Raw genomic sequence first — 18,212 nt, forward strand, 5'->3', positions numbered from 1 at the left:
CTTTCTAATTATAACCTATCAAGAAACATAGTCTAAACCAAATATATAACGTACCCTCAAAAGCCCTTCTGAGAGTACTCTCAGATCTCTTGAACGAGTATGTATATATGTATATTAGCTCACTTGCTGATTATCGACTGGTCGGATGGTATTTATCCACAATGGTCCACATGCTCGTTTAGCCAGCTGCGGATGACCATTACTAATAAGCAACCGCTGTAAAAAGCCCATCCCAGACGTCCGTTGTTGACTGTTCAAGTTTGTCGGTCTAAGGAAAAAGTTCAGACAGACAATCTGACCTGGTTGTTGCCCAGGGAAACAAAGTTTATCCGCACTTAGTTTAAGACTATAACGCTGTAGACGCTCCGAAGGAAAGACATGGCGGCAGAGAGGGCATGTGTTGTTTGTTGCGAACCATTGAAGGAGACATTTGTTGTGGAAGAGGTGGTGGCAGTTTGGTAGCTGAAGAAGGTCTTCTTTGTGCTTGAATTCGTCAATGCAGATTGCGCAAGTGGTTGTGAGAAGGTTTTTTAGGACCGAATTGGTGGCTGTGATTATGCCTATCCTGTTTATGAAAACCTTTGATATTGGCATCCGCATGGCTATTGAATTTATAAGTTTCTGTTAACGAATGAGAGGGAGGGCAGATGTATTTATAGAGTATAAAGATTTCAAAAAGGAAACAACGGGAAGTTTCCAAATTTATGTACAATTATAGATTGATGTCTCGTATAAATATACATTAATACAAACTCGTATTTGGTATCTTTATCTATGTGAGAATACATACATCATATTCTAAACAGGTATAAGATTTTGGTTCGCAAAAACGTTTAAAATACATTAATTACATTATTATTATCATTTACATAAATAAATGTATTAATCGATATATACTCGTAATTAATTTACATAAAATTTTCATAGAGATATTATTTTTTTGACTTATATAGTGCTGCTCGAGAAAAATAATGTTCACACATCAAAACTTTGACATTGTTATGTCATATTAATGTTACAAATATATTTACATAAAGTGGATTAAAATTAAAAAAAGGTACTATATGTTAACTTATATTTTTGAACGATAAAAAAAATCATATACATGGTTCATTCAACTTAAACTACCCGTATATATACAGGACTGTATTTATTATTATTGGATAATTTCGTACTATTATTGAATCATTAGGACTCTATTTATTCTTAATTTCGAGTGATAAGTATTTGACATAAAAAAATTTGGTTATGGAAATTTGAATCCATGACTAGCAAATTATGAGAGGATACTCATAAACAAAAAAATTTACATTATAATATACCAGTTTTTCTTATTAAGTTCAAAATTGTCGTTAACTTTTTTATAAGAAAGATAAAATAAATAAAGTATTTGTAATGGTACAACTAAAAAAAAAAAACCGGAAAGCGCATCTGATGTTTATCGAATAATAAAAATCTTCAATCAATAATGATCGGATAAAAAGGGGATGGAATACATATCACAACTACCACCACTCTAAAAACAAATATTCACATTTCACACACACCCCCCTTCAAAGAAAAAAAAAAAGAAAAAATGGAGCTAACACTAGAGCAGCTGAAACAATACGACGGAACAGATCCATCAAAACCCATATACATCGGAGTCAAAGGTCGTGTGTTCGATGTAAGCACAGCCACATCTTTCTACGGTCCCGGCGGCTCATACGCCATGTTTGCCGGCAAAGATGCGAGCCGGGCCTTAGCCAAGATGAGCAAAAACGATGAAGATGTGATCGGATCCCTTCATGGACTTTCTGACAAGGAACTGGGTGTTCTTGATGACTGGGAAAAGAAATTTGAAGCTAAGTATCCAATTGTTGGTTCTCTTGCTGCTGCTGCTTCATACTAAATAAATTTCACTGCTTTTTTTATGTTTCTTGATCGATGGAAAATACTGTTATGGGGTTTTTAATTGTGTATCATGGCTGTTGTTTTAATTAGTGAAGAAGCCTAAGTTATGTATGTGTGTGTTTGTCACTGTGTCAAGATAATAATGTTGAATCGTATGGTTTGTTAAATAATGGATATTATGTGACATCTTTCTTATAGCATTGCTTTTGGTTGATAAGTTTAGTGACTTATGTTAATTTTAACTGCTTTTTGATAACTATATAGGATCTTGAGGATTTGATCATCTAAGTGCCTTTTTTTTATACTAAACGGGTAATAGGAGGCGGTTTTCCTTGTTTGAGTTACCCAAGGATGCCCAGCCATAATTTGACTCAGATGTGGTGGTCTAACCGGGTTCATTTTGCCCTGTGGGCGGTTCCAACCATTTCCCTAGCCACGTCTTAAGTTATTTGCCTTTTAGGATTTGAACATAGAGACCTCCTGTGAAGAAATGAGACTCCTTACCACTGGACCACTTGGCGATGTTTATTGATTATTTTCATACAGTAAGTAGAGATAAATCACTGACACGTACTTTTCGGAAAATTGCTTATATTATTAAGAAATAAGCAGCTGCGTATCTTTTACACGAGATGAGCACTTCAAATAAGCAATCCCAGAGCCCCCTTCAGCAATCACAAACCCCTTCATCAGTTGATTTGCATTAACTTACTGATTTTAAAGTGCTTCTTGGTATTACCTATTAAATAAGCTAATAATGAGTTTTGTGGAAGGTGTTTGTTATTGGTCATGAACTGTAAAATAGGTAATGTGAACACTTAAATAAGCAATCTGAAAGTAATGATAGTTTAGGAATGTCTGCAAATTAACTTCAACTACATTGTATGTTGTGATATTCTAACATTTTCCGTTTGCCATACTATTTCGGCTCCCCTCAAATTATTGCAAAGTGAGAGTCTAGTTTTGATTAGACTTTAGATGTTTGTATGTTTCTTTTTTTTTCCGTATCTATAAGGTTTTTCCTGATACCTATGAAAGGGTCAGATCCATATCTCATTAGCACTAGCACATAGAAGTTTAGAATCCGAAATGGCAATTCTTAAAATTGGATAACATGATATAGGGTTATTGTTAGATGCCAATGTTGATCACAATGAAAGAGAGCAATTGTGGTTTGGATAGTAAGGTGTTTTGAGTGGTGAACTATGAACGCGGTTTGTGTGCCATAGTTGTTGATTTCAAGTATGATAATTTGTAATAGCTTGAGTACTGCAAATCAAACTATGGCATCACAATCCCATGTGAGGAGGTGCTGGGGATCGGTGGGTTAATTTGCCAGGTGTACGTTATTCACTTTTTTGGGCAGAGAACCCAGGTTTGGAGCAAGAGATCGATCTCCATATGCTTTGGATAGATGACACAATATTTTAGTATAACAACCCACTCAGGCACCCAGCACCCTGTAGAGAAGTTGAGTAGATGCTCATCCCACATTAATAGAAGACGAGCATCAATGTACCTTTATATATAATGACTTTCATCATCAGATTAGGCTAATGTAAAAGTTGTTTGGCCACTGTGCATCGCCACTTGGTATCTTTGATTATGGATAATTACCTATAGTTGCTCTCTAAAACCAGGCCACTGTAACAAAATGTTGGCTGTGGTTCTACGTGTATGGTTAGTGCTCATAGTTCTTGATGGAGGAATTTGGACATTTCGATCCGTCTATATTTGTGTGGCTTGCTTGGCTCAAGTTGTTGGAGGTAAAAGTCTTCTAAATTACTTGTGTTTTAGACTTTAAGTGGAATATAATTTGTATATACTTGTGGTTTTGATCATTTAGGTTGTCACTTCTGAAATTTCCAACCATTATTATCATCTCAAGTGATGCATTATCAAAACCTTCAAATTATGTATAAGCTTATTTGGGTATTATGTCCTTCAACCACACATCAATTATACATCTCAAGCTCGGTCCCTCTTAACCCTTTTGTAAAGTACCACAAACTTTGATAGATGTACCACAACGTACAAGTTTTACAGTTGCTTTTATAAGCCTACTTGCATAGTTGTGGTACATCTATCAAAACAAATGGTACCAATATCACATGGATATTACTTTATTTGTTCAGATGGCATTAGGCAAATGTCTTTTAGACTTTTGGTATTATACTGGTGAAAGAAAAAAACTTGAGAAGTTTGATTTCCTGACCAATATTATGAAAATTTGCTTATAGAATGATTAAATTCTATTAAATGCTTACTATAAACTGTGACTGAGAAACATGAATTGTCATTTTGTACACTAGGCGTGTCTCGAATCACAACTCCAGTCACGCCTCACAAAATGGGCAATTCGGCAGGTTTGGGTGTCAAAACGAGTGCGGGTTGAAACGGTGCGGATCCAAATGATTCATTTCAAGAAAGCAGATCAAACGGGTGCGGGTTAAAAAAGACCGAGTGTAAAACAACCCACTTTATTTCACTAAAATTTAATTAACGTATGTTATATATGTGTTATAAATCTAAGGCTAATCATCCATGATGTTAGCTGCAGCAACATAAAAATCAGGGGGTTTTATGTCATTTATAAACTAAAGAGTTAATTTGTAAAAAATTAAAATTTGTTTTCTATTTGGTTGTTTGGTTGCAGTGTGCTGCCTATTTCATTAAGGAAAGTGATATTTGTACCACTCTTTTAATAGATGTATCACAACTATGTAGTGTTAATTTGTACAGTCAGTTATATAGCTTGTATATTGTAGTACATCAATATCAATAAAAAGTTGTAGTCCGAATATCCCTTGCCTTTGATTAACCCATAAATCTATACCTATATTTAAAAAGTATATATACCTTAACATTAATTAATTAGACCACTTAAAATTGTCACTACCATGGGTCATCGCTACCGTTACGGTCTTCGCATTGTGAGGTACCGTTCTTTGTTTAGAATTAAATAAACTTTTTGTAATTTCAAAATTATTAGTTATTTATAATTTAGGTTTTTCTAAAACAGATACCATTGCCCATCATCAAAATTAAGGTAATACCGAGGAAAACCCTGGGAATAATAGGGACTGCTTTCCATCAAAATTAAAGGGAGATGTGATTGAAAAAGACGGCCTGTATTAAAAAAAAGAAGGGCGGGAAAACGAAAGGCGGGGGATCATTTTATTTTTGCATTAATTATAATAGCACTGTAAAATTATCTTCAGTAACCGCAGAGCACCCTCTCTGTTGTGTACTTTTCTGTTGCAACTTCCCCACTACTATCATTTAAATTAATTAATTTATTATTTCACTTGGATAAACCAAACCCTAGCTGCTTTCATTTAAAAAAAAAAAAAAACTATCATCAATCAATGGCGCCGACTAAGCGTAAAAACCACGCCGAGAGTCAAACCCAAACCACCACCACCACCACCACAACGAGAGTCACTCGAAGCTCCACGCGCCAATCCACCAAACAGGGTGGTGCTGATGGTGATGGTGGGACTACCAAGCCGGTACCCAAGACTAAAAAAGCTAAACCTACTCCAAAACAGAACCCAGAACCCAAGAAACCTAAAACCGCTGAACCAGAAGCACCCCCACACCCGGAGGCTGATGCTGAGAAGGATAACGCTGCAAATGGGTCTAAGACAGTTGTCATTGAACACTGGTGTGCTTTTTGTTATTTCATTTCATTTCATTTCATTTCCCCTTTTTTATGTTGTCTTGGAATTAGGCATTTTTATTTATTACGAGTAATTTTTTTTAATAATACTATATGATTTTGCAATAGTGTTTATTATGCTTTTAATATCTACTAGAGTTTTCTTTTTTTCTTTTTTTGGAAAAGAAAAATAATTGAGGAAAAAAGAATAGAAAATGTTTGGATTTAATTAGAAATAGAAATTGATAATTAGCCCAACTGTACATTTAACGCCCCTTAGGTCTTTCAATGGGTTCAACACTTATGAAATGCATATTGGGACCTCCTTGCCAATGAGGTGGAGTATGAGGGTGTTCTCTAGCATTTAGTTGGTTTCCTCCAGAATGGTAGTGGGACTTCCACCGCGGATTGACTGTACTGGTAATGTGGTCGATCTCTACCGGACAATGAAGAGGCAATGCCGCTGAGTCCAATTACCACTGTTCAAAAAAAAAAGTAGTCATGGTCTGAGATGATATATAGAGTTCGGATTTAATTAAAAGCAGGAGTAAAATATAATAAACAAACTGGTAAATGGGTAAATAAAGGAGTTTTCCGGTTGCCAGGAATGTTGAATCATTTTTTTTCTACTCTATGCCTAACTGTATTTTTGTTTTTCATTTGCCTGTGGCCAGTTTCAACCATTTCTTGTGATGAAACTAGACATCTTGCCACTAGAATTTATGTAACATCTGGGAAACGAATAGTATAGTACTATAATTCATGGTATTTTCTCTCTAATGATCTAAGAAAACATAAGCAATTAAGCATTATATAGCTTTTTAATGAACTAAATAGTTTGATGCTTCATTTATGGACAACACCCAACACCTCTTTTATGCATACTCATCTAGGCAATTTTTGAAAAAAACATGCTTCTATCGTTTCATTCTTTCTCATATCGCCTGTGATCACAGCAAACAGTGCAACCAGTTTAAAATAAGGGCTGAAAAGGTGAAGCTTGGTTTGGAGAAAGCCGTGCCTGGCATTACTGTGATCGTCAACCCAGAGAAGGTATTGCTGTTAATACATAATGTCTTTTTGCAAAATCAATACTGTATTTATTTTTCTTTCATGTTATGTACATTTAGTTCTTTAATGTGTTTCTGGCATAAGTTGAGATGTCTAGCGTTGGAATTAAACTGCTTATCATGTAAGTGCCAGATTAAATTCTATGAATAGCCTTGTACCATAAGGGCGTTGGCAATGGATCAGATATGGCACGAGAGAGAATCTCTCACTAGAACACCACCGTTGTTATCAAGAGATGTGTGAGAGATACTCTTGTGCAAGAGATATACATTGAGAGCCCGTTGGAATGTGTAAGTTAGTTTGTTTGTGGTATTTAACTATTTACTTGTAGTGAAAGATGAGATGTAGTGAGAGACCGCATTGCCAACAAAATTGTAGAGAGAGTTGGGAGTGAGAGATGAAAAAGGTAACAATGAGGTGCCATATGGGGATTTGTTGAGAGTGAGAGATGGGATCTAGCGTGAGAGATCCATTGCCAACGCCCTAAGTGTGTGAATAAGCTGAAATTGTTTCTGCTTGAAACATTTCTCTTACTTCCCCTGTGCAAACTGTAAAGTCGTATATAATTGATTTTTTTTTTTTTGTATTTGCAGCCAAGAAGGGGGTGCTTTGAAGTGCGCAAAGAAGGTGGCAAGAAGTTCATCAGTCTTCTGGTAAATCATATTTCCAACTCTACCCACATCAAAGTGAACATTAAAAACAAGTAATAACAACAAGAACGTGTTGCTGTTGGTCAACCAATGTTCTGTTTTTAAAAAGTCTGTTACCAATTAACAGGAGACTGTTGTCACTGAATATCTGATATTGTTTTGTTATATGCAGGAAATGAAACGGCCATTTGCACCCATGAAAGCTTTGGACATGGATGCTGTCATATCTGATATCATTGATCACGTCAAATAATCTAATGGGTGACCAATGTATGTATGTATGTATGTAAGTGACCTACTGAATTGACGACGATATTTTCTGCTTTGGTCAATGTTTCTTAGGTAAAAGAGGAAACCTTTTTTGTAACCATTTGAAAAGTTTCCTAGGTGTTCTCCGTTTGAGTTTTAGCATCTATGTTTCCTTATTTTGTAAGCTCAACAATTTTAATTCATGAAACTGAAATTTGTGATGCTAATTGCTAAATTGTTTCACCTTATTTCGGTCAGCTCAGAACCTCAACAACGACCAAGATTTAAGTAGTTAAGTCCGTTAATCTTGATTAGGGTATGGCAGTATCGTGTGAAACATGTTAGAACCAGGATTGGGTAGAACGAGACCAGACTAATGCTCATGAGTTTAGAGATTGATGTCTTTTCCGTTCCTTTTGTGCATCACTAGTTCATCTTTTTATCTTTTAAACAAGGATGAATTTGTCATTGTTGTGTAGAATAGAATTGTCACGTTATGTTAACTAGGTTTTATCCCTACTTTAGCTATCTTAGCAGTCTAGCCTATTAATCAGGATTTTTAAGTATTCCATGTGTTCCCAATGTATAAGGGTCATATAGATTAAAAACTAATAATGTGCTACGTAGTTTTTTTTTAGTAGTAGGGGGATAGCCTAGGGGCCTTCTCTTCGGCCCTGGTATGTCTTTTGATTCTAATTCTTAATCCTACCTGAATACATTATTAATTTTATTGTAATTAATCAATCAAAAATCATTGTATTATCATTTAGAGTGAATTTCATATTTACCCTTCTTAAAGCAGTTAAATATCATATATACCCAAATAAAGTTGAAAATATCATATATACCCTTCTTAAATACAACAAATATCATATATATCCAAATCATTAATTTTATCAATAATAATTATTTTTTAACTCACAAATGACCATTTTATCCTCTTTCCTTCTTGCTCGAAAGTCTGATTCTAACACAGACCATAATGCAGTTACCAATATGTATTATTATCAACTGGAAAATGTATTCTACTACTCCATAATTCCATAAACTTAAACTAAACTTTAAGACTTCTTTCAACAATAGACTCAAATTAGTCTATCAAAAACAAAAAGATATTTTTGCATAAAAAACTATCGTTTTTAAGCGACTACATTACTACTTTTTTTCAAGAACTGAAAATATATGATAGTTCTCTTTTGTGGCCTTCGAATACCGTAATGAAGCCTACAAGATTAAATAAAAGATAAGAAATATATATACCAGTTCATTTAACCAAGCAATAATATGAAATACTTTACCGATTATGATTTTCGATTGTGAATGGAGCTAATGGTTTGGGCTTACGAGAAGTTTGAATCACTCTAATAGGTGATGAAAAATAATTGAAAGGTTTGATATTTGAAGAAGAAAAAGAGGGTAGAATGGTCATTAATAGGCTTTAAAATAATTATTAAGGATTAAATTTGTAATTTAGATATATATGATATTTGTTGTATTCAAAAAAGATATTTATGATATTTTTAAAGTTCCTAGGGTATATTTGATATTTAAGTGCTTTAAAAAGGATAAATATGAATTCATTTATTCTATCAAAAATCATTGTATTATCATTTATTCTTTCCTTCAAATAGAAAAATAGCTTTCTTGTAATTCACTCAGACTTATAAAATATACATTTGCATCTACCAAAAGGTTGAATTTTATCGAAGTTTAATTTTTGTACTCTAGACTCTAGAGCTACGGGTATACCAAATGAGAAGTTATATTTGTATCATATCTTTTGTTGTATCACAATTTTGTATTACTCTCAGTTTAACAACTTATACATTGTGATATATTCATTAAAAAAAAAAATAAGTGAAAAACAAATATAAGGTTCTTTGGCACCTAAACTTAGGTGTGGAAATCCTCACATTCTAATTTTTTTTATAATTTTTGTCTAATGAATAAATGTTTGTCTCTTTATGAATTGTATGGATTAAAAAATTAATATATTAGTGTTTCATACCTAAGCTTAAGTATCTAACAACCTTATATAACCATCCCTTAACATATAAATACAAATATCACTTGCTATACCATATAGGTGTCTAAATCTGTTATCTCTACCTGATTATCCTTGGCCATGTTGTCCTCAAGCTATCAAGATAATAGTCTATCAATGTATCAACTTTTTTAGTCACCTTATCAACTATCAATTGTTTGATACTATCATAATTATCATTAAAACTATTATCAGCATAATGTAATAATAAGAGTGAGGCTATTAAATTTTGCTCACGTCATAATCAATCTCATGAGAATAGGCCATCGAATTTCTTGAGAACCTTATATAAGGCTTCCTGATTTCTAACTCATTATCTTCAAGACTACAACCCTCGAAACTATATCAGAACTATATTTAATATTTGTGTGTCAAATTGACACTAATGGTCGAAGGGTACCCAAGCAATATGGTAACAGTAACGGCGATGGCAATATGGTGGTGGCAGCAGTGGGTGGTGATAGCGGTGACTATCGCTTATGAGTGGTGGTGGTGATAACAGTGACTATTGCTTATCGGTTGTGGTTGTAGCGTGGAGTGGTGTAGGTTAATGTAAATGTAATTGATGTAAAGATGATAATATAGATATTTTAGAAGATAAGAGGCTGATGTTGTCAACTATGAATTAGTTCACTAAGGTCATTTGGGTAATTATGGAATATGGTAGTAAAATCATAACAAAATTTAGCTGGTGTATATACATATTAACATATGTTGTGTATAAATACATGATTATCTATAATATCATTAAGACTATGCAGAGTAGCCCATTATCAGGTATTCCTATGCCTAAAAGTGTACCGGAACACCTTCGGAGGGCATCTCTGACAATAAAATCACCTTGCCCGTTCCATTTGGAATAAACATTCCCTTCTAAAAGGCCACTTGTCAATTAATTAATAGGTGGGGGCATTCTTTACTCATAGTAAGTATGGGTATATCATCATCTTTGAATAATATTTACATTTTTATTTGTCTCGATCGATAATCGATCATTTTTATATCTTAAATTGAGTATCTATTTAGTTATTATGATAAAGTTAAAATCACATGTATGTTTAGAAAAAATAAAATAACTACCTCTTTTTGATTATGAAAGAAAGTATGAATCAACCAGAAATCTGCTACAAACTTATTAAGAATTTATATGCTAGAGTTATTATTGAGAGATTTATATAAATTTTATTATTACAATCAGAACACTATAATCATCAAAGATGATTAATAAAAGAACAATAACCATAATACATGTATATCGATATGATATATATGTAATAGATGAATACAAATATATATAGAGAATATATGTAAGTGTATATCAAGAGCGGCAGCAGATGAATCAATCAATCGATATACTTGATCACATAAGGTTGTATATATAGCCCTCCAATCTTTCTCTTATTCCCTTTAACTTCTCGACTTAACACCTTTAGTCCTTCTCTCTAATATCTTCTTGCACTTGTCAATATCAGTCCTTTTTACATCCTTTTTACCTGCACAAGTCCTTAACCAATAATAAGTACGAGTAATAAACAACACTACATGTTTAACCATTAAGCTTGATAATTAACCAAGTAATATTAACATCCCCCCTCAAGTTTATTGGTAAACATGTTTATCAAACCCAATTTTTTACAAAGAAAGTTATGTTGATTTTTGCTTAGACTTTAGGTAAAGATATCAGCTATATTATATTCAGATTTAATCTTTTCAATTTTCAGAATTCCTGCACAAATTTTTTCTCTAATAAAATGAAGATCAATCTCAAAGTGTTTGGTCTTTTCATGAAACACAGGGTTTGCTGTAATTTGAATTGCAACCTTACTATCACAATTTGTAACAACAGGAATTTCACAAACAATACCAAAATCATTTAGAAGATTTCTAAGCCAAAGAATTTCACAAGTCACTGCTGCCAAAGCCCTATATTCTGCTTCTGCAGAAGACTTGGCAACAGTGGATTGTTTCTTACTTTTCCAAGATACCAAAGTATCACCAAGATAAACTGTATAACCTGTAACAGACTTTCTTGACACAACACACCTTGCCCAATCAGCATCAGCATAACCAGTGAGAGAGAAATCAGTACCTTGTTTGATATGCAAACCTTTCCCTGGTGAAATTTTAAGATACCTTAATATTCTTAGTCCAAGATCAAAATGATCTTTAGATGGAGAATGCATGAATTGAGATAAACATTGAACAAAATAACTTATATCAGGCCTAGTAAGAGTTAAGTAAATAAGTTTATAAATAAGCTTTTGATAAACAGCAATATTTTCCAAAGGTTTATTCTTTTCAGATACAGGTTTGATAGTAAGATTCATCTCAAGAGGAGTTTGAGTAGGTTTACATCCTAACATGCCAAAATCATTCAATAATTCTAAACAGTACTTTCTTTGAGAAAGACATAAACCATTATCAGTTTCAAGCACCTCAATTCCTAAGAAATATTTCAAATTTCCAAGATCTTTGATTTTAAATTTAGAACTTAGAAAACCTTTAACAGTTTGAATCTCAATATCACAATTTCCAGTGATAACAATATCATCCACATAAACAAGAAGAGCAACAAATTTATTATTAACATTTCTAGTAAACAAAGAATAATCAGACTTACTTTGTATAAAGCCATACTCAATCAAAGCACTAGACAACTTAGAATTCCATTGTCTTGGTGCTTGTTTCAAACCATATAAAGATTTGTTCAACTTACAAACCAAATTAGTCTCATTACCAGAGTATCCTTGAGGGATATCCATATAAACATCTTCACACAAATCACCATATAAGAAAGCATTATTCACATCAAGTTGAAACAATGGCCATTTGTTAGTGACAGCTAAAGTAAGAAGACATCTAACAGTAACCATTTTGACCACAGGAGAAAATGTTTCATCATAGTCTATACCCATTCTTTGATTATATCCTTTAGCAACTAATCTAGCTTTATATCTTTCAATTTCCCCATTTGCTTTGTATTTGATTTTAAAGATCCACTTACAACCTATTGTCTCTCTATTAGAAGGTAAAGAAGTCAATTCCCAGGTGTTATTTCTATTTAAAGCCCCCATCTCCTCATTCATGGCATTAACCCAATTGGCATCTTTAACTGCTTCATAAAAAGTTTTTGGTTCACAACTTTTATTTAAGTTAGTTGCAAAACAGAAAAGATCAGGTTTAAGATGAGAATAATTAACAACTTTGCTTAAAGGATATTTAATTTTTTTAGTTAATTCAAAATCTTTTAACCTTGTTGAAAGAGTCTTATGTCTTGTAGACCTTCTAAGATTTTGATCATTTTCAATATCTATCAAGTTGTCCTCAGAATTCTCAACATTCATATCAAGTAATGTGGTAGCATGCTCAACAGTTTGTCTGGTAGTTTTATTTGAATCAGTTTGTGAAGAATGCTCACTGGTAGCTCTAGATGTACTGCCAAGTGATGATTCATCAACTACATGATCATCAAAACTGCCATAGACAAATTGAGGCTCACTGCCAACATTATGATCACTTACCTTCACCTCCTTTTCATCATTGGACATGGAATAGATATTACTCTTATATGAATTAGACATGTCCACTTTATCAAAAAAATTAAGATGATTTGTATTTTTAGAAACAGACTTTAAAACTTCATTATTATTCATAGTATAAGGAAAAATACTTTCATAAAATTTAACATCTCTAGAATATAAAACAGATTTTGACTCAAGACTAAACAATTTGTAACCCTTTTTTGAACTAGAATATCCAATCAAAATACATTTTTCAGATTTGGTTTCAAATTTGTCAGAAACATTTAACTTGGTAGCAAAACACAAACATCCAAAAACTATTAAATGATTAAAACTGGGTTCAAAACCATGCACTAATTCATAAGGAGTTTTACCTTTCAAAACAGAGGAGGGTGTTCTATTAATAAGATAGGTAGCAGTCAACACACAATCAGACCAAAGACACAAAGGAATTCCCCCCTGAAACATAAGAGACCTAGCAACATTAAGAAGGTGTCTATGTTTCCTTTCTACAACCCCATTTTGTTGAGGAGTATAAGGAATAGTAGTTTGATGCAGAATCCCTTTAGAGTTAAAGAAAGAAGACATGTGATTATTTACAAATTCTGTGCCATTATCAGACCTTACAATTTTTATGTGAGCAGAAAATTGAGTGAATAGCATATTAACAACGAAACTTAAATGATCAAAAACTTCAGCTTTGGTTTTCATCATAAAAGTCCAAACAGATCTAGTATAATCATCAACCACAGTTAAAAAATATTTAAACCCTTCTTTGCTTGCAACTCTATAAGGACCCCAAACATCAACATGAATTAAGTCACCTAAGCCCATGGATTTGTGATCACTTAGAGGAAATGGTTCTCTAATTTGTTTAGCCTTGTGACACACATCACAGGGACCTTTAGAAACAGAAGAGATATTCAGAGTTTTACTTAAAACAGATAGTGCTTTATCAGCAGGATGACCAAGTCTCATATGCCATAAAAATTTAGAATTAGAAGGAAGAGCAACAGAATTACACACCACATTAGAACAAGTAGAAGTATCATCATATAAGTATAGACCACCATGTTGACTACCAATCCCCAGAACATTCTTTTGAAGTAAATCCTGTATATAACACTTATCCTCATGAAAACCAATGTATAACTTGTTATCTCTTGCAAGTTTATGAACTGGCATCAAATTTACATTGTACTTAGGTACAACAAGAACATCAAATAAGATAATTCCATTTTTCAAATGAAGATTACCAATTTTGGTTACAACTGCACAAGTACCATTAGGATGTCCAATTTTAAGATTAAGTTCAGAAATATCAACAACTTGTGAAAGACCTTTCTCAGAATTAGTCATATGTTGATTAGCACCAGAATCCATAATCCAAGCAAGAATGGCATAATACAAAGAAGAATGACAACTAAAAAACCTAGAATTACTAAATAATGGCATACCTGTCATATTGGCATGCAAACCAGCAGAAGTAGAAGTAGAAGGTGTGGAAGAAGTGTGATTATCTATTAAACTCAACAACTTTGTTATTTGATCAGCAGTCAAATAAGATAAAGCAGAATCAGTCATAGAGTTATTAGAAGAACCACACTTAGTATTCATACTTATATGATTGTTAGAGAATTTAGAATTTTGTTGAAAAGTTGGTTTTTTATACCCTAATTGAAAACACCTTTCAATAGTATGACCAATTCTATGACAATTTGTGCATTGAAGATTAGGATTATGAGGTCTGAAAGTTCTTGCATTATTATCAAAACTTCTTTTAGACTCAAAATGATTATCAAAGGTTTTTTTAGAATCAAAAGAAGGCTTTGAGGTTTTAGTGTTGGTAGATCTATTAAAACTACTTTTAGCAGAAAAGACATTTGCAGAATTGACCTTGTTATTTAACCCAACCCTATGTGATTCTTCTTTGGAAATAATGGCATAAGCAGTTCTCACATTAGGTAAAGGATCTTTCAAAAGAATATTAGACCTTACACCCACGTAAACATCATCTAAACCCATAAGAAATTGCATCAATCTAATCATATCAGTATGACTTTTAACAGTAGTAGCAGCAGAACAAGTACACACAGGCAAAGTAATCATAGAATCATATTGTTTCCACAAAGAAGTAAGATTATGATAATATTCAGACAAAGAAGCACCATTTTGAGTTAAAGAGTTTATTTTATGATGAATATTAAAAATTACAGACCCATCAATCTTATCATAAGTGTCCTTAAGTTCTTGCCAAACATTTGCAGCATTTTTAGAAAAAATCTGACCAAGATAAAGTTCTTGTGAAACACAACCCAAAATCCAATTAAGCACAACAGCATTGCATCTATCCCATTGACTAGCTAAAACAGGATTATCTTCAGATTTTAAACAGGTTCCATCAATAAATCCTATCTTATTTTTAGTATGCAATGCAAGTTCCATAGCACATGACCACACTTTGTAATTATCAGTTCCAAGTAATTTAAAACCAATTAGAGGAGTACTAACAGTATCACTGGCATGCAAATATAAAGAATCACCAAAATCAAGCTTACTTATTCTAGTTATCTCAAACTCATGTTCATTATCAGATTCTTCATTATGCATAGAAGGAGGTGGAGAATTACCATGAACATAACCAGGAGGAGTATTAACCATTTTCACAAGTAAAAATAATCAATTACAAATAAGAAATATGATGATATCAGAAAATCAACAGAACAGAAACAAGAACAACCACAAATGCAACCAATTAAGAACAAGTAAATTCAGAATGAAGAAACAAATAATAGAACAATGAAGCACACAAATAAAAAAGATTAAGCACACAACTAAAAGAAACCACAAATATCTTCTCCTAAAAAAAACCCGTAAGAAAGTAGACCTTAATCTCTCAATCGTATCAGTGACAGGATTCCTAACCTCTCAATGAAGGCAGGTCAAGTATTAACACGAGTGGTTTTATGAGATTAAAGACAAAAAAAATTGATGAATATATATATATATATATATATATAGAAAATTGAGTTTTGAGAAGAAAAATATAAGTAGAATCTAAACAATTAATAAAGGAAGAGGGAAGAATACAATACAGTGATGTTTGCCGATGGAAGAGGAACCCTAATCCCTCTCTTGATTCACTTAGTCAAGAGAAGCAATCAGGATCTGAACAACAAAATCAGAAACCCTAATTTTTCCTTTGATTCACTTAGTCAATGAAAATTTTAGGTGAAATACTCAGAATAGCAGCGGAAGAACGTAGATAAGATTTCCAGATGGAACCCTAACTCAATCGAACACAAAACCCCAAAAAAATTAGAAATTAGGGTTCCAAACAGTGGAATACGCCCCAAATCTAATCGAAATAAGAATAAACCGAATCAATAATCACCGATTAACAGTGACGGCTCTGGTACCATGAAAGAAAGTATGAATCAACCAGAAATCTGCTACAAACTTATTAAGAATTTATATGCTAGAGTTATTATTGAGAGATTTATATAAGTTTTATTATTACAATCAAAACACTATAATCATCAAAGATGATTAATAAAAGAACAATAACCAGAATACATGTATATCGATATGATATATATGTAATAGATGAATACAGATATATAGAGAGAATATATGTAAGTGTATATCAAGAGCAACAGCAGATGAATCAATCGATCGATATACTTGATCACATAAGGTTGTATATATAGCCCTCCAATCTTTCTCTTATTCCCTTTAACTTCTCGACTTAACACCTTTAGTCCTTCTCTCTAATATCTTCTTGCACTTGTCAATATCAATCCTTTTTACATCCTTTTTACCTGCACAAGTCCTTAACTAATAATAAGTACGAGTAATAAACAACACTACATGTTTAACCATTAAGCTTGATAATTAACCAAGTAATCTTAACAGATTAAGTAAAGATATTCACGGTAGTATTTGTAAGTAAATATTTTATTTTAGAACATTTTCGATCATTAAATTAAAATCTAAAAAAATTTACAGATAAAATTAGTAGATGGGTTTTTCCGTGGCGAATGTATGTGCAAATAAGGGTATGCACTACCCTCGGACTCAATTTTATAGTGATGAAAGCTATTATTTTTAATTTATATCACTTGAATTTCTTAAGGTTGCATACCCACTAAAAGACTGGGGTGTTACCCCGTTTTCATAGACTTAATTTCCCTTTGTCTGCAAAATAACTGTTTTGATGTATCCCCCGTTGATATTAATTAATATTACTAATATATTGTTACATTTAAAACATAAATATTAATATATTATTCATGATCATTATTTATTTATTTTATCTAACCTCTTTATTTTTCAATATGAAATGTTAAGTTAGTCTTCTTAAACAGTTAAAAACTTTTTATATAAACTAAATTTATTGTATTTTTTAAATTTTATTTCTCTCATGAATTATTGATTTTTTTACGGCACGAAACATGACTTGAAAACACTATATCTACTTTATTCATTGGTCATTTTACACCTTCATCAGTTACATGTTTGATTTTTGTTAATAAATCATTCATTAAATTTAGATTACGAACATGAACAATGTCTCGTTTTTGTCGTTCGGTTTGTTCAAACCTTACTAAAACCCAACTGAAAAATCCGAGTCGAAAATTTGTAGATACAAGAATCAAAATTTTTATCAGAAAGTGCATACCCAATCAAATTCTTAGGTCCGCCACTGTTCCCACATGTCTTGAATTTAACATTATGAAGTAACAAGTTTGTGAACTTTTTTCTCTGAATCAAATTTGACAGTTTATGATTTATAGCTTGTGATGACTTCATCATTATATAAAGAAAAGAGATGTTTTTAATGTCGAAATTGTTAGGAAAAAAAATTTAAGATTAAATTTAAATCTTGATTTTTAATTAAAATATAATGGTTAAAAACGTCTCAAATTAGTTTAATTATTCTAGAAAATCTTACATTTTCTTTTTTTGTTTAATGCATTATCTATCTATACTTCTATATCTATAATGTCTTATAAAGCATTTTGTCTTTTTTTAAAATCTCAAAAGATGATTTGAACTACCTAAATTACTTTTCTTCTTTATTCATTAATTTAAACATCTCTACCTAATATATATATAATACC

The 18,212-nt window shown here is 32.3% G+C and overlaps 2 protein-coding genes across 2 annotated transcripts; both read left to right on the forward strand.

Moving 5' to 3' along the window:
* Positions 1 to 1,496: 1,496 nt before the first annotated feature.
* LOC122578947 (probable steroid-binding protein 3) lies at positions 1,497 to 2,088 on the forward strand. The gene has a single exon (XM_043751005.1). It carries the CDS (start codon positions 1,577 to 1,579, stop codon positions 1,889 to 1,891), a length of 315 nt encoding a protein of 104 aa, XP_043606940.1. The 5' UTR covers positions 1,497 to 1,576; the 3' UTR covers positions 1,892 to 2,088.
* Positions 2,089 to 5,132: 3,044 nt separating this feature from the next.
* LOC122579513 lies at positions 5,133 to 7,751 on the forward strand. Its single transcript, XM_043751696.1, has 4 exons — positions 5,133 to 5,560; positions 6,511 to 6,607; positions 7,219 to 7,278; positions 7,448 to 7,751. The coding sequence occupies exons 1-4, from the start codon at positions 5,262 to 5,264 to the stop codon at positions 7,526 to 7,528; spliced, it is 537 nt and encodes a 178-aa protein (XP_043607631.1). The 5' UTR covers positions 5,133 to 5,261; the 3' UTR covers positions 7,529 to 7,751.
* Positions 7,752 to 18,212: the final 10,461 nt, after the last annotated feature.

This window comes from Erigeron canadensis, chromosome 8 (assembly GCF_010389155.1).
Source record: "Erigeron canadensis isolate Cc75 chromosome 8, C_canadensis_v1, whole genome shotgun sequence".
NCBI classification, from domain to species: Eukaryota; Viridiplantae; Streptophyta; class Magnoliopsida; order Asterales; family Asteraceae; genus Erigeron; species Erigeron canadensis.